Raw genomic sequence first — 22,363 nt, forward strand, 5'->3', positions numbered from 1 at the left:
AGCTTCATTCACATTTGTTTTGCATATTCTTATTTGGAATTATATTATTTTGTTCCTCTTAATTATCTGTTGCCATCATTTCATCAAGTGTTTAATTTAATTTAGATTATGAGCTATGTGGGGCATGGCTCTTGCCTTTGAATTTCTGTAAAACTTCACACAAATGTACTGCTCTTTTTATAAATATTAATAACAATAAAGACAAAGGGAGGCTGAGTGGTGTTTCCAGATCTTCTGATGTGCAATTATTTGGTGTGCAAGCCTTTAATGGACAACCTTTTTTTCTTAAAATCATTAGGTCAGATTCTCAAGTGGTGTAAACAGATATACCTTTATTGACTCCATTGTTGTACTTAAGGATTCTGCAGGAGTGAGTAATTGAGAGAGTTGTTAGGGGAGTATGTTGATTGACAGACATAGAAAAATGCTGATATATTCCTCATTGTTGGTTAGCAGAAGCAAATGGTTGAGAAAAGAGGGGTTTATGTGTATGATATATTATAATGCAAATGATGTGCCTGGGGAAATTAACAGTGCGTTTCCTAAAAGCTATTTTTCTTGATCAAACCAGGCCTTGGCTGAGCATTACAATTTGTGGAAGCTATTCATTTTGTTTCAAGCATCAGGAGGCATAATGTTGTTTTTCTTATTGTATTTATTAGAACAGAAAATACATTATTTTCATGGTAATGTTTGGGTTTTTTTTAAATTCAGTTATATAAATGTTATATAGAAAAGTATATTTATAATTGCATGCAAAACAAACTATGTTAAAAACATTATTTAGGTTGTAAAGTCAAGCACTCAAAAGTTAGGAAATGCCAGATTTGCTATTACTGTGCAATCTTAATTCTCTCCTTTTGTGCATCCATTACATGCACTGAATGAGACTGGAAAAAGACAGTATTATGATCATGTAACTAAAAACTGTGTCATAATTCATGTTCACAAAGAGCTGAATTAAGATTGCATGAGCAACTCTGTATCTGTCATTTACCAGTTTTTGTGTTTTGATGATTTTGCAACCTACATATTTATATTTAAAATATTTTTTATAGAATTTCTAGTTAAAAAAAAAAAAGGAAAAAGGAGAAAACCAAATACTATTACATGCAACTGCAACAAGTCCCCTGTTGTTCATAATCAACAGGGTTTGAACCCCAGAACTTTGGCACTGCCCGACTGCTACCACTTGAGCTGCAGGGCTAACTACATTAACATTAGAAAGTTATTATCCCAGTGGAGGGGATGGGCTGCTGGTACCGATCAGAGGAAGCCTGGTTACGTCAGGCTCGCTCTTTCCCCTCCTCTCTGGGAGACAGGAGAGTTCCCACCTCATGTGGTTCCCAGAGAGGAATAGATAGGTTCCTAGGACCACGTGCTGAGTCTGCAGATGACTGCGGAAGGGGCCTGGCCTGGTTTTCCTACCTTGCCTCCCATGCTACAGTTGCTGTAGCAGCTCCCAGGCTTTCCCAGTGCAGTCTGTGCTGATGTTGATGCTTTGGCAACAACATGGTCCCAACCTTAGAATGTTCATGTTGAGTTATTATTTTGATATGCTACCAAACTTTTCCTGAGGCATGCAAGTAACAGAATAACACAAAAGAAGGGAAGTGGTGTTTTTCAAGAGCTTATAACTCCATCAAAATTTGAGTGGCAATACATGGGACAGTGCAAGTGCACTCCTTTGGACCCAAGAGCTTTCTACACACCAAATTTCGAGCAATGGAGATGTTAGAGCTTCTCAGAAAAAGGTTTCAACAATCTCCTGTAATAAAAATTTTAGGCAACCTAAATAGAGGAGCTGTTGCCAGCTCCCACTATAATAACAGCACATAAAATATGGAAGTATTATCTTGTGATTATGGAACTAGTCTGGTAGTCTGAAGATCTGGATTCTTTTTCAAGCTCTACAATGAACTTCTTGTGTGACCTTGGGCTAGTCACTTAGGCCCAGATCCTCAAAGGTATTTAGGCTCCTAAATTCCACTGAAATCAATGTAAGTTAGGAGCATAAATAAAGTGGAGATAATAGTATTTCCCTTCCTAACATAGTTGTTGTGAGGATAAATATATCAGTGTTAGATGTTCACATACTACAGCAATAAGTGCCATAGAAATTTTTTAAAATAGTATAATAAATATAATATAAAAATTACTGTAAATTTCTCCTTCTCACACACGTACACTCTCTCGGGTACACTTTTGAGCACCAGAATGAGTCTTCAGCTGAATATTTAGACATCATTTTCCTGATTCTCTGAACAATAAATTCTGACAGTTACTGATGTTTCCCAGCCTATATATGCAATACTTGGCTGCATTCCATCTTATTAAAATGCAGAGTTATTGAAAAGATACCAGCATGTCTGCTGAGATTTATGATAAATCTCAGCAAGCATTTTGGCAAAGGTTTCAGTTTTGGAAAATCCCATCTCATTATACAAAACTGGGCTGAATTACGAAAAAGGATTTGCAAAGTATAAAGCTCTGAAGTTATTAGGATGGTTTCTGGCTGGCCTTTGGATTTTCCTGCCTCTTAAAGAAAGTTAGTGGTGAGATACTGTTGACCTTAAGTCTTTTTTTATTGCACAGTGGTAGTTAATTCAAGTTTTAATTTATATTTTTCTTGAAATGATTTTTGTTGTCACTTGGGTTTTGCAAATATTTCTGCCCAAAGGAAAGGCAGATAATTCTGTTGAAGGATGTTCATTGTAGACAAGGGCACTACTTTTGGTGTGAAAGATTGCTTGTTTAGCACATTTCCAGATAAGATTCATAGACGAAAGTACTAACATCAAAATTTTAAAGACGTGTTGTAACTAAAAAGGAAGTAACATTAATGAATAATAAAATGCATAATGCTTGTTGATAAGATAGAATATAGTAAAGTTAATAGATTTGAAAATTCAAGATATTTGAAAACAAAAACACATTATACTGTATGTGCTAATGCTGACATTTCTGCATTTGGAAGAATGGGTTATAGGTAAGGTTATGTTCTAGTCAAGGGTATTTTTAGTAAAAGTCACAGCAGGTAACAGGCAGTAAACAAAAATTCAGAACCCATGACCTGTCCATGACTTTTACTATATACCCCTGGCTAAAACTTCTGTGTGTGTGTGTGTGTGTGTGTGTGTGTGTGTGTGTGTGTGTGTGTGTTGGGGCTGGCAGGCTCCCTACCTGGCTCTGCACCTTCCCCCTTAGCAGCAGCAGAGTTTCGGTGTGGGAGGGGGCAGGGGGTTGGGGCATGGGATGGGGTGAGGTGGGCTCTGGGCGGCGCTTACCTGGGGGGCTCTCTGAAAGTGGCGACATCCACCTTGCTCAGCTGCTAGGCAGAGGTGTGGCTGCCTCTGCCTCCAGACACTGCCCCCGCAGCTCCCATTGGCCATGGTTCCCGGCCAATGGGAGCTGCGAAGCCAGTGCTCTGGGCAGAGGCAGTGTGCAGAGCTGCCTGGCCATGCCTCCACCTAGCAACTGTGTAGGGGATGTGGCTGCTTCCGGGGAGCCCCACAATTAAGTGCTGCCCAGAGTCCACCTCACCCTCTCCTGTGCTCCAACCTCCTACCCCCTCCTACAACCAACCTGCTGCTGGAGTGGGGAGGGGATGGTCTGAGACTGCCCCAGCAGCATCCGGTGCAACTGGTGCAGGGGCTGCCTGAGCTGCCCTTGAGCCAGGTGCACTGGCCACTGCAGAAGTCATGGAGGTGATGGAAAGTCACGGACTTCCATGACCTCTGTGACAAACCCACAGCCTTAGTTCTAGCTAACCAAATCCAGTCTGAAATCAAAGAAGGTTTTATTATTTTGTTCATTTCTATTTGTACTAAAGTTAACCAATAATTCTTGTGATATCTTCTACTTTATTCAGCTAAAGCCCAGTTAAGATAACTCCTTATTAGGTGGAACCAAGGAAAGCTTTGGAATGGAGACTTGAACTACCTTCTCTGAACTTAGTTTCCTTGCTCACTCCAGGTCAAAACTGAAGTCAAGGCATACTGGTCGTGTAGTATGGGAAAGCTACAAATAATAGATCATCTGTGGTTATATAGAGAAATTCAAGTTCCAAGGCTGTCAATCTAACACTATGCAAAAACACTAAATTCACTGAAGGCTTCTTCAGCAGGGAATACAATATATGGAAATACAACAATCTGTGTGGATTTTGATTGTAAAAATTAGAGAAACAATACTTTAAATTCTTTGTTCTTCTGTTTGTTACAGGAAGAGCGGAGGAATTATAGTGGGGAGTCTAATAAAAAACAGTCATATTTTAATTCATTTCATGCTACTCTGAGAGATTTCTCTCCATTATCTATTTCCAGCTGACTATCATAGCAGTGGTCACATTGTTGTTAATGGCTGGAAAATCCACAACACAGCAAAGAACAAATGGTTTGTATGCATGGCAAAAACTTCTGAAGAGAAGCAAGAATGGCTGGAAGCTATTTTAAAAGAGAGAGAGAGAAGGAAAGGTAGGTGAATAAACTTTACATTGCATTTCATTTTTGGCAGACCATGTTACATTTGTATTTTCATTAAAAGTACAGCCAAGTGGCAGGCTCCAGATAGGGCAGATTCATGATGTTGGGTCAAATTGTCTGTGAAGAACTGGTGTAATAACCACTTGAAACACACAAACCAAATTTCAACCAGAAAGGATATCAGTGCTGAATGTGACTCCAGCTATTTGTACTGGTAACTTGTGCTATTGTTGCAGTTGTCTCCAAACATTTTATCTCATGCTCCCTCTTATCCCATTCTGCACCCCCTCTCCCCTGAGCCAGGACTGGGAGCAGGACTGTGGCTCCTGGAGGGGGCGGGCATGGACAGGGGTAAGGGTGCCAAGGCTAGGGCCACAGATGGGGTTGTGGCCGGGAGCAGAGCATCTAGTGGGCCCCGAGTGTAAACTGGCAGCTGGGACCCTGGGTGTGGGGCCAGCAACCAGGGTACGAGGTGTGGACCTCTGGGCATGGGCCCAGCAGCCAGGGCTGGGAGTGGAGCTGGGTGGTGCTCACTCCCCGTTCCCTGTGGGGGCTGGCCTAGGCCTCAGCTGCACCCCCCAAACATGCGTCTCCTCTCCCTAGGGGGATGCACCCCACAATTTGGGGACATGTGAATTATGGGAATCTGACAGCTGCCTTGGTCTGAAGCTTTACAGTCCCTGAGGCAGATCTTCAGCTAGTGCCACTGAGGCCAGTTGAGCTATGACAATTTATACCGTCTGAGGATCTGCCCCATAATGTCTGCTAATGTGTATTTACTGGTGCCATCCTGGGACGAGGTATCTATGCTTTTGAAATGAGCCAGTTGTCTGTATTGGGCCTTCATGCAGATGAGCCACCCGCCAGGTAATGCAAATGACAGCTAATTCATCCCCTGGAATGCTAATAAATGTGATTAGCCTCACTTAGTGACCCACCATTGAGACTGGGAAGGTAGTGTAATTTGATACATCAGTTCTTCCTGATCCTGATTTGCAGCAAATACTATCTTCTGAAGCATAAAACCAGGACATGTACATTTCCTCCTCTCCCAAAAAGTCACACCAGAAATACAAGTATGAAGTATGACATCATCCCTACACCCATATCACACCCCAAGCGGAGGAAGATGAAAATCCACATCTTAGGCAAAATCATTCCTAAAAAGCTAAATGTGGGTGGAAGAACCTTAGACAATATGTAAACCTGATTTCAAAAGTGGCCATAATCCCAGGTACTCACGGTGAACACAGTGCAGAGTAGAAAACTAAGTGAATGAGAGACAACACAGCACCAACTTACATAGCAATAACTTCAGCTGCCAGCAAACATATAGAATATCAGGGTTGGAAGGGACCTCAGAAGGTCATTTAGTTCAACCCCCTGCTCAAAGCAGGACCAATCCCTGGATTTTTACTGCAGTTTCCTAAATGGCCCCCTCAAGAATTAAACTCATAACCCTGGGTTTAGCAGGCCAATACTCAAACCAATGAGCTATCCCTCCCCCACCTATCATAGGAAGTAACAAGATATAGAGTCTTGATGATGAAAGGAAGCATGGCCTTGTGGTTGGGGCATTGGTCTAGGGCTCGAGATTTGGTTTCATTTCATGTCTCTGTCACAGATTTTCTGTGTGACCTTGAGCAAGTCACTTAATCATTCTGTGCCTCAGTTCCCCATATGTAAAATGATGATAATAATACATTCTTTCTCCCATCCTTTATCTGTCTTTTCTATTTGGGTTGTAAGATCTTCAGCGAAAAGACTGTCTCTTTTCATAGGTTTATACAGCACTAAGCACCCCAATCTCCACTGGAGAATCTAGGCACTAATATATAGAAGTACTAATAATAAATATGTAGATGTACTGATAATAAATAATGGTGAAGGGGCTTAAACCTCGAAGTACTCAACATTTGAAAGGGTGAGTGAGGAAACAAGGGGGAAACCCAGGTTCATAAAACAAGAAAGAAAACTATCTGCTTTTGGTTTAGGGCCTTTCATGCAACTTGGTCAGAGAGGTTTCAGCCAATCAGGCCAGACAACCTGGGTACTATCAAACTTGATTTGCTCTGCCTCCTTACTGACATCTGTAGTTCAAACATTAAAAGTGAGGCCTTTTGATAGGTGTTTCATGTTGATATGCTGTCGGCTTTTATTACCCATCTTGATGCTGTAAAATTTTGCTGTTGAGTTGCTTCCAGTAGAGAGGTGCCTGATGATGTTCAGATCCCTGTGCAGGCTTCGCTGGGCCAAATTGGGGATTGGTCCTGCTTTGAGCAGGGGGTTGGACTAGATGACCTCCTGAGATCCCTTCAAACCCTGAGATTCTATGATTCTATTAAATGAAAACGCAAGATTTGAACACTCCAGAACTTTTGATTTCAGAATGGAATTTTACAATGTGGGCCCATATTGTCATGTCTGCAGTTTCTCTCAACTAATGGTTAATAGCAATACTTTTGCCACTGAAGATATAACTACAATATAAGGAGGAAGGAAAGAGAAAGGGGAAGGGGATGGAATGGCAAATGAAGAGATAAAGAGAGACTGGGGCAACAGTCATATTGGGTCCCAGCACAGAATCTAACAAACTGTTCCTTAAATGCTCATCTTCTGACACCTCATAAACTTGCTCTACCTCCTCCTACCCAGACAATTTCCAAAACATCTGTATAAACACCTCTTATGCAGCAGGATGTATCAACTTAATTACAAGCAGGATGCCAGATGACTCATGAACCAAACAAACATCTTTACAGAATTCAAATACTTTAAAAGTAACTGTAAACAATTTGCCATTCACCATGAATAAAAAGATGCTTTAATTCTGTGTTTACTTAATGAGACATGAAACCAAATTTTTCTGTTTTATGTGTGTGCAGTTCAGATGAAGTTTGCACGCACATAACTGAGAACAGAGTTTGGCCCACTTTCTAAAAATCAAAAAGAGGAGAGACACAATTCATTTAATTAGGGTCATAGTAGTAATAATTTGAAAAATTGTAAAATATGGTTTTCCATAGCCCCTCTAGCAACTGTAGGATGTGCATTTTATGGATTGTAGCTAAACTTTTTCAAGCTTTTTTACTTTTACCTTTAAGCAACTTGTTACAATTCCAAATCTAATAATGAAAGAGACCTGGTTGCTTTATCTTTCCATCACAAGTTGTGCTATTGAACTGCTATAACTCCAGTCTTTCAGCGTGTTGTCTAACAGATCAATTTAGAATAAGGCTTGCTTCTTAAATGCCTTACTTAGGCAATGCTCTCACTGACTTCCTTAGAAGTTTTGCCCAGATAAGGAGGTTATGAGCAGATGCTTTCCTTTGCGGAAGGAACTAATTGACGCACAACCAGGAAATCCAACATAAAATTGACCAGTGGAGAAACTCTTATAGTACAGATAATGATTATAGGAAAAAGACTTGGACCAACTAGGAGTTAAAAAGAAACTGAACACAGAGAATGTTGATCTCCTGGGATGTGGGTCTCTTTCAACTCCCTTATGTAAACAAAAATGACACCTTTTTCTTGCTATGGCAATCTTTCCCAAATAAATAAGGTGAAATGCTAAATCAAAACCAGCTATGTGAAAGATATTGAGAGAAATTCAACCTACATTGGTTCCTGAAATCAAGGTAAATGCTACTGAGCAAAATGGAAAAGAATGCTATAGCTGAAGTATTGGGTTTATGGTAGCTATTAATATTCTAACTTGAGCTATGGACCAGGACCATTTTATACCACTATGTTTCTGGTGTAATGGGAACTCCAACTATATCAGGAGTTTTTATATAAAAAGGATTGCAATACAGTTTGTTGGCTTCTATGCAATCACCTAGGGAATGCAGGAAGATACATTTAAGCTGTCTTTATTAATTTAATAATAATAATAATTAAATAATAATAATTTATGATGTTGTGCATTTACTCCTTTATTTTAAAAAATGAAGGCAAGTGATGTGAGTGCAATGCATCAGGATGCCATTTGACCCATATATTCTAAGGACAGTATACTGGTTAAATTATTTTTCCCCAGGAGTGAACATACTTGTATTTGGTTAATCCATTTGTCTGGATTATCAGTATCAGGTGAATGTTAGGTGAATGTTTAGTGAGAAACATTTCTGTATCGATGTTAAATGCTATATTTTACCAGCTTTTTTCCTACTAATGCCACTATTATCTTTGTTTTGTTTATATTTGCAGTTTAAAAAAATTAAATAACCTATTACTCATACAGAAGATTTCCAGTTTTTAAAACTGAAAAAATCTGAAAAACTCAGATAAATTGAGAATATGTTTCTATAAAATACATACAAAAAATTATACATTGTACAATTTTTGCAGAGTTCAGAACCATTTATAGAGAAACAGGGCCGGCTCTACATTTTTTGCCGCCCCAAGCAGCTCACCGAATTGCCGTTGCGGACAGTGGGGGCAGTCCATGTGCTGTTAGGGCGACAGGTGCGTTCCCACGGCAGCGGCAATTCCTCGGCAGCTTCTATGTTTAGCTGAAGCTGCCGCGGACCGCTAAACATATAAGCTACTGCCAAATTGCCGCACCGCGGAAACGCACCTGCCGCCCTAAGGGCACACGGACAGCCCCCGCCGTCCATAGTGGCAATTTGGTGCGCTGCTTGGGAGCAAAACAACACGGACTGCCGCCCCTTGCAGATTGCCGCCCCAAGCACCAGCTTGGAATGTTGGTGCCTGGGGCCAGCCCTGTAGAGAAAGTAAGTTAGCTGTGATGATTTCCAATAGTTTCTAGGGGCACAGGTCTTCATACATGGTCAATAGATCATGTAGTTCAAGGAAAATATGTTCTGAATAACAATAAGGCTATCTTTTACTCAAAAGAAGTAATAGTGGGCACATAAGAAAAACACACACGCACAAAAAGAGGGAAAAATTAATAAACTGAAAACCATGTAATTTTTTTTGTAAAAACTGCGAAGTAAATAAAAATTCAAACACTAATTCCCATTTGTAGAATAGGATGAACTAAACCTGCCTTTCTACCGTGAAGGGTATGTGTGAGGTTTAATTAGTCTTTGTACAGAGCTTTAAAAAGATAAAGCAGTAGTACAAGCATAAGTACAAGTTTTATAGAGAGAGAGAGAGAGAATTTATAATATCTTATATATTAGTGTTGTGCTTTTCACTGGTTAAAGTGTATGTGTGTGTGGGAGTATTCTCCCCTCCCCCATGTTGAGAAAAGCTTTTTCCATTTTTCAAATTTTATTGTGTTATAAAAATAATTTCTATTTATGATTTATCTTATATATATAAATCATAAATAAAAATATTTTTATAACAATAAAAGTTGAAAAATGGAAAAGGCTTTTCTCAAACATGGGGGAGGGGAGAATACCTCCCCCACACACACACACTTGAAACCAGTGAAAAGCACAACACTGATATTTCCTACTGTGATATCATTGTAAGAGAGAATAAATATATGCTGTCAAGAACTTTCATTGATTGTCACTTCACTGTAGGGAATTTATAAATAACATTCTAATATATTCTCAGATATTTTTGGAATATTTTGTTGTTTAATTCTATGGGGATATGTTGTTTATATTAATATTAGCATCTAAGTACTCATAAAGGTAATTTATTGTGTCCAGTTATGATGCTGCTTATATACACAAATTTTTTTTTTATGCTTGTTACTTATATCTAAAATTTGAAAGATAATGGTGATAGCTGGGAAATGTTTTATAAATACAAAAGCATTTTGGATTTTGTTGGCAGGTTTAAAATTGGGTATGGAACAAGATACTTGGGTGATGATCTCTGAGCAGGGAGAGAAACTCTACAAAATGATGTGCAAACAAGGGAACCTAATCAAAGACAGGAAAAGAAAACTAACTACTTTTCCCAAATGTTTTCTGGGAAGGTACAGTATGCATTTTTATCATTGGGATTTTAAGCAGCTAGAAACATGTTTTAAATCTTGTATAGTATTATCTGCAATTAAGATTGAAAGAAGCTTCCTATTATAGGCCCAATTTTCTTCCATTCCCTAAATTAACCAAAATTTAAATCAATCTGTCTGAAATTTCACAGGTATAATTTTATTCCAAGGTAGAACATTTCTGGACGATAGATGTAAATTGGCAAAGGCACATTGTACACATACGTGTACATCAGATGAAGTGGTGTCACTTTTTGAACTTGGAACATTTTCCTAACTTATTTGATTTGATTTATTATAACTTCAGAATGGCGTGGCCTCAGAACTGCAAAATTGTTTTAGCTGTCAGTCTTATGCCTTTCAAGAACTTATTGTTTGTTTGTTTGGAAGGAAGGAAAGTCAGGAGTTACTAAATTTGGTTTATTAGGAGCCCTGCATGTTGGTTTTAAGGACCTTAGAAAGTCCACTCCTGTTTGAGGTGAGCCTCTTAAGAATGTTATATGGCACAAATGGTATAATATGACACTCTAAAAATGAGCCAATGATGCAGAGTTCTGTTCCAACCTTCGTCCTCCACTAACCCTAAGAAAGATTAGCACTTATGAAACATTTGCAGACATCACCTAGTGCTTCCACACAAGTACTTAGTGAGGTAAGTATTTAACGTTGCCCTTATTTTACAGAAGAGAAAACAAAAACTTGGAGATGATAAATGACTTTGCCAAAGTCACTCAACTAGTGAGTGTAATAACCAAAATTAAACCCATGGGTGAAATCCTGGCTCCAGTTGAAATCAGTGGCAAAACTCCAATTGACGTCAATGAGGCTAGCATTTCACTCCATTCCTCCTGATTCATAATGTAGTTGGCATGGAATAAGAACATAATGCTCTTTGATGTAAATCATTTGGTCCATAATATTCAAAACTGGCCTCTAATTGTGAGCCCTCAAATTTTGGTTGCACAGTCTAAGACTGCTTAGGGCTGTATATTTAGCACCAGGAAAATTATTCATACTTATGGAAACTTCTCTATCAAATAAATATCACTATATTACTTGCTGTGATTGAGAAAATCATTTGTCTGTTTTGAAAAACGATTAAATGTGTACTATTGTTGCAGTAATGTATCTAAAATGTTTGTTCTTATTGATGCTGTTACTAACTGTTATAAAGAAACACACCTAAGGAAACTCTGGTTTAATTTCCTATTTAGTATAGCAATTAACTGTCTGAATCTTACAAGCTACCAGCAGGCTGATGTTGTAATGGTGGTGAAGGACATCAAAGTTAGTTTTGTGGTATAATAAAAATAGGAGAAAAACATTTTTTTAAATACATGATTTACAAAAGTGGTAGAGTAGACCAGTACATGACAGGGTTTAGGCTTCAACAAGGAATAATATTTTAGAACTGTAACTTGTGCAGTTATATGCCAAATGTGGAGATTAGACTCAATTATTAGTGTGTGAAACAGGGATTTTAGTCTTGCATTAAGTGCAAATTGCAGTTCAATCTGAAATACAGAGCAGTATCAACACCTCCATACTATATATACAGAAAGAGGGAGGGAGAGAACATGACGGTCTGATAGAAAGTTTCTATTGATAAGATTGGGATAGTAGCTTTAATCATGTGGGACAACTTGAGTTATGCGGATGATTCCAAACAAGTGCTAATGAACTTTTTATACCACATCACACCATGGTTTAAGGTTACAGGAAAACAATTTTAGAAGTATCACGTTGTAAAACATTTTGATGCTATTTGCATCCCTCCACCAGCAAATGCAGGTTACCATGAGACCAATTGTACAGGGACATATGAACACATAAAAAACTCTAAAACTCACTGAAAATAGCTTTTCTTGAAGGTCTGATATCAAGATCCTCTTTGGATAGAAGCAAGTGATGGGTTCCAGGGTGGACATGAGTTTTCCTTTCCTAACTTTCCAGCGGTATAAAGTTCCTATTTCTAGCTGGGCAAGGTGATCAAGTATGGGACCTTAAACCTTTCACTGGACTAGTAATCAGTATTGTCTGTCCTCTGCAAGGGGTCAATGTAATGTTGGGAGAAAATTCCATATTTGAGGGAATTTTCTAGGATGTAGGTTTAAAAAAGACAGGGAGATTGTTCAGAGGTTTAGAAAATTAGAAGCAGTCCCAGAAGAGATGGTTTAACGGGTAGAGTGCAGGTGAGGTAGCCAAAGATCTATGGTAAATTGTGAATTTTATTTATTGTAAGATTGGTGCAACTTATCACATGGATATCTTCACCATATGTGTTGTGTGTATGCAAGTGTGTTTGATATATGTGCCAACTATGTAAATAATATATTAAACACAAAAATACATTTAAAAAAGATTATTAAGGTTCTAAAGTCAAGCACTCAAAAGTTAGGAAATGCCAGAATTAGTTTCCCAGGCAATCTTAATTAACTCTTCCCTTGTGCATAAGCATTATGATACAATCTATAATGACATGATTATATATGTTACATATTTTATCCCCAGAACCCTTGCCTCAATCATTGCACAGGATGGACAGTGCTCATTTAATGAGCAGTTAAACACTGTTTTATTTTCTTCTTGTTCTTCAATGTGTGGTTCCAGGCATTATTTACTGCACACTATTCAAACCCTGCTCCGAAGACAGAATTATTAATTTTCTCCTGTGCTTTTTTATGATCATCACAATAGTATCTCTGTGTACTTTGCAAACACGAACAAATGTATTTTCACAATACCTCTGTAAGGTGAGGAGGTGCTACTATCCCCATTTTAGAGATGGAGAACTGAGGTATAGAGATATAATTAAAGTAAAAAGTTTCTGCTAATTCTGGTTGTCCAATTTAAGACAATTGAGACCTGAGTTTTCAGAATACTTGGCATTATATAGCACTTTATGTTCAAAGCACAACTCCCATTGATTTGTGAGGACATGGCACTTCTGCAGCTCGGAACCTGGGGTCTCAAGTTGGGCACACAGAAAATGAGGTAGGAAAAGTTTAGGTTAAGTGAATTTACTAGCATCACACTAGAAGTCTGTGGCAGAGGCAGGGATAGAATCCAATTCTCCAGGGCTGCATCTAACAGTCTAAGCCACTTCAGAAGTAGTGTGCCAAGTCTTCATTTATTCACTCTGATTTAAGATTTCGCATGCCAGTAATACATTTTAACATTTTTAGAAGGTCTCTTTCTATAAGTTTATAATATATAACTAAACTATTGTTGTATGTAAAGTAAATAAGGTTTTTAAAATGTTTAAGAAGCTTCATTTAAAATTAAATTAAAATGCAGAGCCCTCCCCCCCCCCCAGAATGGTGGCCAGGACTCAGACAGTGTGAGTGCCACTGAAAATCAGCTCTCATGCTGCCTTTGGCACGCGTGCCATAGGTTGCCTACCCCTGGTCTAAACCACGAAACAGTTTTTTCTCTTCTTGCAATCCCTGCCTCATTCACTACACACTTTCCAGTTTCTTGCACAAATGGAGCAGGGGTCCTCTTGTATTAAGTGAAATGGAGTATGTGGATCCAAAGAGTTAAAAGTGCTAGTATAACCCAGTCCCTGTCCAGCATTAAACAATGGTAAACAAGGTTTGCAATTTGGTATACAGAGACCTCAGCCTGCTTAGCACACTGGCAAGCACACCATTAAAAATCCCTTTTAACCTTTTATTAAAGATACAGAAGAGAAGGAAAAACATTTAAAGCATTTGAAATCTAAAGTATTAAGTAAGGCTTTCAGTCTAACAACAGCCCGCATTCTCTTTCTTTCTAGAGCTGCATAGAGTCTTTAGAAGAAAAAGAACCCCTTGTTTAACAGTCTCTTAGATTGTATTAAAGATGTTAATAACTGTCCTTTTTGGGGGGAGAGAGGGGAAAGAAAAATTTAGTTGAGATGGGCTGAAGCTGCTGCTGTTGCTCTTGTTGTTAAAGTCCAGCCCCATTTCCCAGAAGACAAAACAAGGCAAATATGCACAAGAAAGGACAGAAATGAATAGCAAAGGTAGAAAATGCAGCTTCTGTTTCTGATGTTGACTTTCACTTGCAGCTTCAGTGCTAGAAAAACACAGGCCCAACACACAGTGTTATCAGCCTCTTGGAGACTTGACAAACTTGTACCAGAATTGGAGTGTTTAGGCAGTGCGTTTAGCTGCCACTTTCAAGTCACAAGCTTACAACAGTGTTGCAAAATATAGAGTCTTGGCTGGCTAAGCTAGACTCTTATTAGAAAGAAGAAAGAGAGAGAAAGGAAAGAGAAGAAATAAGATAGGGAAGCAAAAGGACACTTAGGTGGCAAACAGTCTCACATCCTAGGTGGTGTTTGGGATTCAGCTAGAGCTGGTGGATGTTGAAGTGTCATCTGTGTCCCTCTCACCCAGTCCTGTCTGGACATCCCTCAGGATCAGAATAATGAAGGCCCCTGGGGTCCCAGGAAAATGTGGACTCGCAGCCTTGATGATGAAGCTTGCTCCAGTAACCATATTTTCTCCCAAAGTCTCTTTCTTTAGGGACCCAAAAATGGAGTGAGGGGTGGAATAGTCAATCTCCTCATTATTTTATTCATCAATTAGGTCTTAATTCCGACACACTAATTTTGGTTCTTTGATTTCTTGTTCCACAATTTTCTCTTTTACCAAACATAATCTTTACACAGTCCTCGAGTGATATTAGTAGGCCTTTTCATTCTGGACTAATTCAGTCTTTCTGTCTCACTTTTCATACTTTTCCCCCTTTAACATTTGTTGTTACAGGTTATTGTGACCTTTTATAAACTTACCATCACTTTTCACGCTTGAGCTCACAATTAGACCCAATTATCACAACAATCCTACAGATGAGAGACTCTTTCACATACAGCCCTGATTCATCCCCAGAGCAGGCCATGCTCTGAACTGAATAAGTTAGAAGTCCTGTGTTAGAAATAGTATGTGATTACGTATTAAAAGCCTGTATTATAATCCAGACACACAAGGGTGGTGATTTAAGGTTACATGGGCAACCTTAATTCTGTCACTTCCTAAGTTTTGAGTGCTTGACTTTGCCATCTCAGTAGTACTCTTTTAATATAGTATTTTGTGCATGTGTAATTTCCTAGGTTGCTAATAAAACATATATTCTATCATGTGGCATCACATTGACACCCATATGCAATATCAGCAGGGTTGGAAATGTTAAGTCTACCACATAGACTTCTTCCGCTTGACCTAACGGAGTGACTGATAATGATAGTAAGTTAACATCCTCCAGATAACTAGAGAAAGATGAGAGACATACTTTGCCAGTGGATTTCACACATATTTGCTGACAGCAAAGGAATGGTGAGACTCAGCAGACTTGGGTTTCATTCCAGGTTCTGGAGGGGAATGTGCTCTTGTGGGTACAGACTCTTCTGGCCTGTATCCATCCCAGTCATGTTTCTTCTCCACCTTGGCCTCTCATTCTAGTCTTATTCTTTTTACCTAGCCAGTCCAGTATCCAGTCCTCAGGCTTCTCATCCCAGTCCTAGTCTCCTTGCTTCTCTGTTCCCAGCCCTGATTCCTTGTCTCCTCCCACACCTGGCTTTTTAACTGATCTGTCTCTCCCCTCCCCTCTCATCTCCAGTTGCTTACTCTGCCCCTGCCCATGTTTCTGGTCCACAGTAGCTCCTGGGCCTTCTCATCTGCTTTCCTACAGCTGTCTCCCTCCCATCACCTCCTTTCCCCTGCTCCTCTGGTTCTGAATCCCATTTCCTTGTCCAGCTAGTCCTAACCTCTTCCCACCAGCCTCCAGGGTCCCACTCCCAGACTCTTTTCCCCAATCTATCTTGTCCCCTTTGCATTTGATTTAGGAAATTTCCTCATCCACACTGCCCAGGCTCAGAAGGATGGTCAGTAAGAACACAGGAGAAAATCTTCAGTCTCTCAATTCTGATGCCCCAGGCCCACCATGGCCTACAGAGCCCAGAGCTGCAATTGCAGAGAGAGTCCTGCTCTGACCCCTGCATCCGAGGCTGGAGCATGATAGAGCATTGCAGCTAAAATGTCCATTTTCACTGAACAAGTCTCTACTGGGCATATACAAACTGAGATATTTATATACTTATAACTTGGCCAAATTTGGGTGGATTTTCCCAGAGATGTCTAAAATATCCATCACACAAAGGACATCTGCCCTCTGCCAAACTTCAAGTCCCTGCTCTAAAGAAGAGAGACATTTAAAGGGTCTCAGGAAAGAAAAAACACCATGGGCAAGACAATGTATTTTCCTCTAATCTTGTTGTCAGAAGCAGCTGAACTGTTTTGGCTGAAATTTTCCAGAAAAATGTATCCTGTGGCAGACACCCACCATGGAAAATTTCAGCGCGACAGTTAAAGTTTGGCAAAGTTATAAGTAGCTGAAAACATGGTCTTATAATGGGAAGTATCCCTCAACCTTAATAGGAGTGACTATCAGCTCTGCGTGTAAGAAATACAAGTGGAAAATGAGAATATGTTGGAAATAATTCTGTTATACAGAATATGTTGAAGAGTGTTATGTCAGTGTGAATACTGCTCATTGCAGTCTGCTAAATGAATAGTGTGGAGAATATTATACAGTATTGCTTTCTAGAGTTAAAACTTTAAAAATATTGGAATTGTTTTGTATGTGTGTGGTTTTGTTTTGTAATCTAGTGAGTTTGTGTCCTGGTTACTGGAAATCGGAGAAATACACAAATCTGAAGAAGGGGTTCATCTTGGCCAAGCTTTGTTAGAGAATGGCATTATTCACCATGGTAAATATATTTTATTTCAACATATATACATATTTTCAAGACAATGTGTGTTTGTATTTGTTGTTATTTTGAACATTCTTTTCTGATTAACACAAAACTGGTTTGTCAGTAGTTAACATCGAAGCGTGAAGTCCTTCACAGGGTAGTGGCATGCATGCCTACCTTCTACTAAGGGTTCCTACTTCTGTGAACCCTAAACAACTAGGGTATCTGCCCAATAATTCAAAGCCAAACTTGCTTTCTTTTCTTCTCAGAGCCTCTTCCTAGGTACCAACCTGGCCTCCCTGGAGAGTCTTTTTCCTTGGGTATTTGACCTCCATTCTGGGTTCAAATGTCTTCACTCTTGGAAGAAGATATCCATAGATCTCCTTTCTGTGTCTTTTTCTCACTTCTGGCAGGTTTCTTCAGTCCACCAAGGTTCTGATTCTACCTTAGGGGACCTCCTTGCAGGTCTCACCTCACTCTAGGCTCTCCCCCACCTGTGCCAAGAGTAGTCCTTTGTATATTACCAACACAAAGCATTCAAAAATTGTAGTTAGGCACCAAAAAGTCATGAGATTAAAGAAAAACAATAAATGTAGGCTTCTTTTTATTTGCCTTCTGTTGTTGGAGACTTTAGAGTTCATGTTTTCTGGCTTCTCTGCAGCAATGAGGGCTAGAGGTTTCTTAGAAATTGAAAGCTGAGGTAATAACACAATTGCAGAAGTTAAGGCTTTTAAGAACCCCCTACACTCAAAAAACCATGCAAGTTGGCAACACTGCCTTTGTAATGGTCAGGAGGCCGTCACTTGACTCTGGCACCTGTACTTCATTCTCAACTTCGCCTGTTGATCCTTAGGGCTAGTCTACATAGAGAAAAAGCCTGCAGTACCTGGTGCACACTAGCTACTCTGCACAAACTTCCCATGTGGCTATGAAGAGTGGCTTTGTACTCATTAGCATAATACACTTTGGTAGTCTACTAAGCTAACCTGCCTGAGTGCACTGTTAAGTGCACAGTAAGAGTGTCCACAAGGGGAGTTAGTGTGGATTAGCTATTGTGCTTTAAATTCACATCCTAACTTACTCTGCACTTACTTCTGCATGTAGACAAGCCTGAAGTGGAACATTGATTCTTAAAATTGCCATACCTTTGAACAGGGTTGGCTGGCCCAGGCCCCACTCTTCCCCACCCTCTGACTTAAAGGGGACAGACGACTAATACATATTCCTGAAAATATTTTTTTCCCCTACAAACAGGGAAGTAACATTTCTCCAGATTAAACCCATTTAAGTACTTATAGTACCTATATCTCAGCAGAGTTGTGGAAAATTGACCACACGGTTGATTTTAGATCAGACAGCCTGAGGCTTCTTTATTGTATACAAGCATATATGCAAGGAGAGACAGCATGGCCCCATGTAAGGTTGCAAGCCACTCTGCCCTCCTTAAATTTTAGCTAGCTTATAAAGATTAAAACCACAGACAAATTACACATACTTCCATATTAATTACCTTATTTGGAATACATTGCAAAATGAATATAGGACAAAAGCAAAAACAAGCGTTTCTCCCACTAGGGCCCCCCTGTTACTCACTGTCTGTTCTTTTGCGGTCAGCAACCTTTCTAACACAACTATTGTGGTTATATATTTTATAAGCCTGGCCATTACAAATCATGCTACTTGGGGACTTTATTACTCTGCCCCCTTGTGCCCTTTATACACACAAAGCCATTGTTCCACTTCGGGAACTTTTCACTGTGACTCCTTTTACCTTTTGACACACAGAAGTAACTTTCCATCACTCTCTCATAACTCTATCCCTTTCCTCTCTGCCCCTTATATACAGAGACAAGCTGAAGCAAAGTTCAACAAAGCCTAGAAACAAGCTTATTCAAAGTTTAGGCCTAAAAGCCTGGCCAAAGTTGTAAGCCCACCATATTTTTCCTCACAGCAGTATAGGTCTTATCCGATCCAATCCAACTCAGAATGAATATAATGAGAGTTGGATCAGGCCTTACCTGATTGCTTGCCAAGTGTTTTAGGTGTAACTATAGGTAAAGTTGCCTAACACTTTCCATTTTAAGACCTTGATTTCAGTTGCTTATAACTTTTCCAAACCCTAACTGTTCATGCTGATATTGTCCATGTTGGGTGTCTTCCTTGGGCCAATTTTTCAATTTTAGAAAAATTTTAGCGAAAATGTTTCAGCCATGTCGCAGATGGAGGTTATGGAGAAATACATTGTTTTGCCCATGTTAAAAACATTTTTGCAGCTATTTCATAGGGAAGCTCAATCACCTCACTGCTTTGGAGTAGGGAGCTGAAATTTGGCAGAGGTGTGGCCTTTGGGTCAGGAATATGCTTTTTGCCATCCCTGAGAAAAGCCACCCAAATTTAGTCAAGTTATAACCTTCTGAAAAATCAATTTGCACATGCTCAATTGAGTATGCTAAATTCCACCACAGCCAGCCAGACTGTGCATGCACTGTCCCCACAGAGCAATGGAACATTGCCCTGGGATGCAAGGACTAAATAGGATTTTCCTGTAATTGTTCCTTCTGGTAGTGAGAGGCTGCAGCCTCACCAACATGAGAATTGAGAGCAGGAAACTGTCTTTCCTGTAGTCTCAGTGCCCGCTACCACTGCCCCCCTGCTGGCATCCAGGCAGAGTGGTGGAGAAAGAGGAAGAGAATTAAATGCAATGGAGTAAGGCACAGAAGGCTTGGTTAGGGTGGGAGGACATGAAGAACAGAGGGGAATGGGAGATAACAGACAACTTACTTCTGAATCTCTCCACATGGATTTTTATTGGACCAAATCAAGCCAAATACCTGTTGTGTGCTGTGGAGAATGAACAGGAGACGCTGAGGGGCCACCAATGCCTGAAGGCCCTGCAATGGCAGGGAACTAAGTAAGAGGGATATGTCCAAAGGATCCTTACAAGTGATCCTGCTCAGTGCTGCGGAGGAAAGCAGGAAACCCCCAAAGTCTGCTAATCTGACCTGGTTGAAAAACCCCCAAATCTGGCAATCAGTTTGACCCTGAGCATGTGAACAAAAACCAGCCAGCCAAGCGTCTGGGAACAAAGATTACCTGAATCAGCTCAGAGCATCAGTCCACCTCATCTGCTGTGCTGCCTCCAGCTATGAACAATACCTGATGTTTCAGAGGAAGGCAATAAAACCCATAAAATCTGGATCTGGCCAATTGTGTATCAGAGGGGGAAAAAAATCCTTCCTGATCCCTGCAGCTGACCATTTGAACCCCTGAATCATGAGATTTGGTAATAGTCATTGTTTCAATGCTGAACTGCAAGATCTCAACATGGCGAGGGCAATGAAGAACTTCCTGTTGTCACCATGGCCTAGAAGGTAGGGATATAATGGGGAAGGGAGGGGTTTGATCGCTTTTCCAGGCACTAAACGCAAGGATGCAGGACAGTGGTTGAGTTAATATAAATCCTGGAGATAGTGCCTTTAGTGAGCTCGGTGCGTACGCAACATAAATCTGAAATGTCACTGCCCTGAACAGCTCACAAATTAAATAAAACAAGAAAGACAAGCAATAAAATTCCATCTGATCTTTGCATTGTGGTGTCAGAGCGAAACACATTTGCTGAGCTGTGTCCCTTTCATGTCTGTTGGGCTTGGCTGAGAGGCTCTGATCTCTCTCTCTCTCTCTCTCTCTCTCTCTGTGTACATATACACACACACAAAGGATGCTTATGCACAGATAGAAATGTGGAAAAATACATTATTTTAATAAAAGTACTAAGCTCTTCTGGACTATTGACTGTACTTGTCCCTTCACCATTCTGAGCCCCGGCTGGGAGCGATGGCAATGGAAAGGTGGTGTCTTTCCCAGTGGGATATCCCAAGGCTACCGTTGCCATTGTAGCACCCTCTTAAAATTGCTCCTGTCTGAGGACATTGCTGCATTTCAGCTGATTTCTCCCCAGACCAATATTCTAGTCTTTTTGCACATCCCCATCAACTCCAAGTAGAACTAAGTCCTTATTATTTCCTTTACAGCAGTTATTTCCTGTTTCCTTTAGAGGGAATGTCATAAAGTCATGGGCAGTGGGGCCAGAAAAACTCACATGGGCCATGGTTTTATTCTTTTCAGAAAAGTTTTTGGCCAAGACATTTGAGATATGAAAAAAATGACCCCTGAATGTGAGGGTAAATTGAACAAGGGACCCTCCACCCCAAGGTCTGTCTTTTTCCAATTTTCTAGGTTTATTCAGTCCCCACATCATCTATTTTCTCTCCAGTTCCACACCTCACTCACCAGAGATCTGGACCCCATCACTCCTGAATTTAACAGGGATTTTGAGTCTGAACCTGAGTTTACCTATAAAAATTCATTACCTCCATGCTGATAAAGAACTGAACCAAAACTCCAGAACCAACTGTCTGTCCTTTTGGGGTGTCAGAAATCTAAACCCAGATCAAAATTCTGCATTATCTCTGATAATGACCCATTGCTTAATTTGGGATCAGGGAGGTCCTCAAGCCTCTTCTACACAAAGAAAGAGAGAGTAAGCCCAGGAGAGCTGACAGTCATCTCCACTAGCCTCTTTTAAGTCCCTTCAAGAGGCTCTCGCTGTACTTACCTTGTGGGAGGCCATATGCTTTAATGGCAGTCCCCATTTATCTGTTATGCCTCTCTGTCTCTATCCATTGCCCAGCCTGACATTGTGACCTGAGGGGCAGGGCCTGGTCCTAATAGAACATCCAAGACAGATGATGTCATCAACATTGTGACATCCAATTGATGAGTCCAGCCCTCTGAAAGTGCTGTCCAATGAGATCTTTGCATTTTGTCTGAGTTCTCCATCAAAATCCTGTCCTGGCTCCCTGCTCCCAACTGCTAAAATCCCTAGGGAGCTCAAAATTGAGTGAGTGGAGCTGTGACCTGACACCCGGGGTCAGAGAGCCTCTCAGGGTTGGCCTGGCTGCCCCCATCATGGTGAGCCGTGCCTCAAGCAGCAGATGGTTGAGTAGCAAGTCCTGGCAGAACCACAGCATGACCAGACCAGCCATTATGAGTGTACTGTGTGACTGTTTGTTGGACCTGCAGCACAACTAGAAACCACTTGTGCTACATCTTAGGGATTCTCTGAACCTGGGATAGGCTGAAACACAGGTGGGATACCACTCAGTTTTCACCAGTACCTGCCTTTATGAGACTGTCTTCTCACAATCTCTATCA

General features: G+C 40.2%; 1 protein-coding gene across 4 annotated transcripts in view; it reads left to right on the forward strand.

Annotated features, from left to right (window-relative positions):
• Positions 1–22,363, forward strand: part of PREX2 (phosphatidylinositol-3,4,5-trisphosphate dependent Rac exchange factor 2) — a 307,132-nt gene that overhangs the window by 129,251 nt on the left and 155,518 nt on the right. For all 4 annotated transcript variants that reach the window (XM_050940505.1, XM_050940507.1, XM_050940506.1 and 1 more), the window contains exons 9-11: positions 4,326–4,475; positions 10,248–10,392; positions 17,064–17,164. In XM_050940505.1, the coding sequence (XP_050796462.1) occupies positions 4,326–4,475; positions 10,248–10,392; positions 17,064–17,164 (396 nt within the window). The remainder of the gene's footprint in view (positions 1–4,325; positions 4,476–10,247; positions 10,393–17,063; positions 17,165–22,363) is intronic.

The sequence above is a fragment of the Gopherus flavomarginatus genome, chromosome 2 (assembly GCF_025201925.1).
Source record: "Gopherus flavomarginatus isolate rGopFla2 chromosome 2, rGopFla2.mat.asm, whole genome shotgun sequence".
Lineage (NCBI taxonomy): Eukaryota > Metazoa > Chordata > Testudines > Testudinidae > Gopherus > Gopherus flavomarginatus.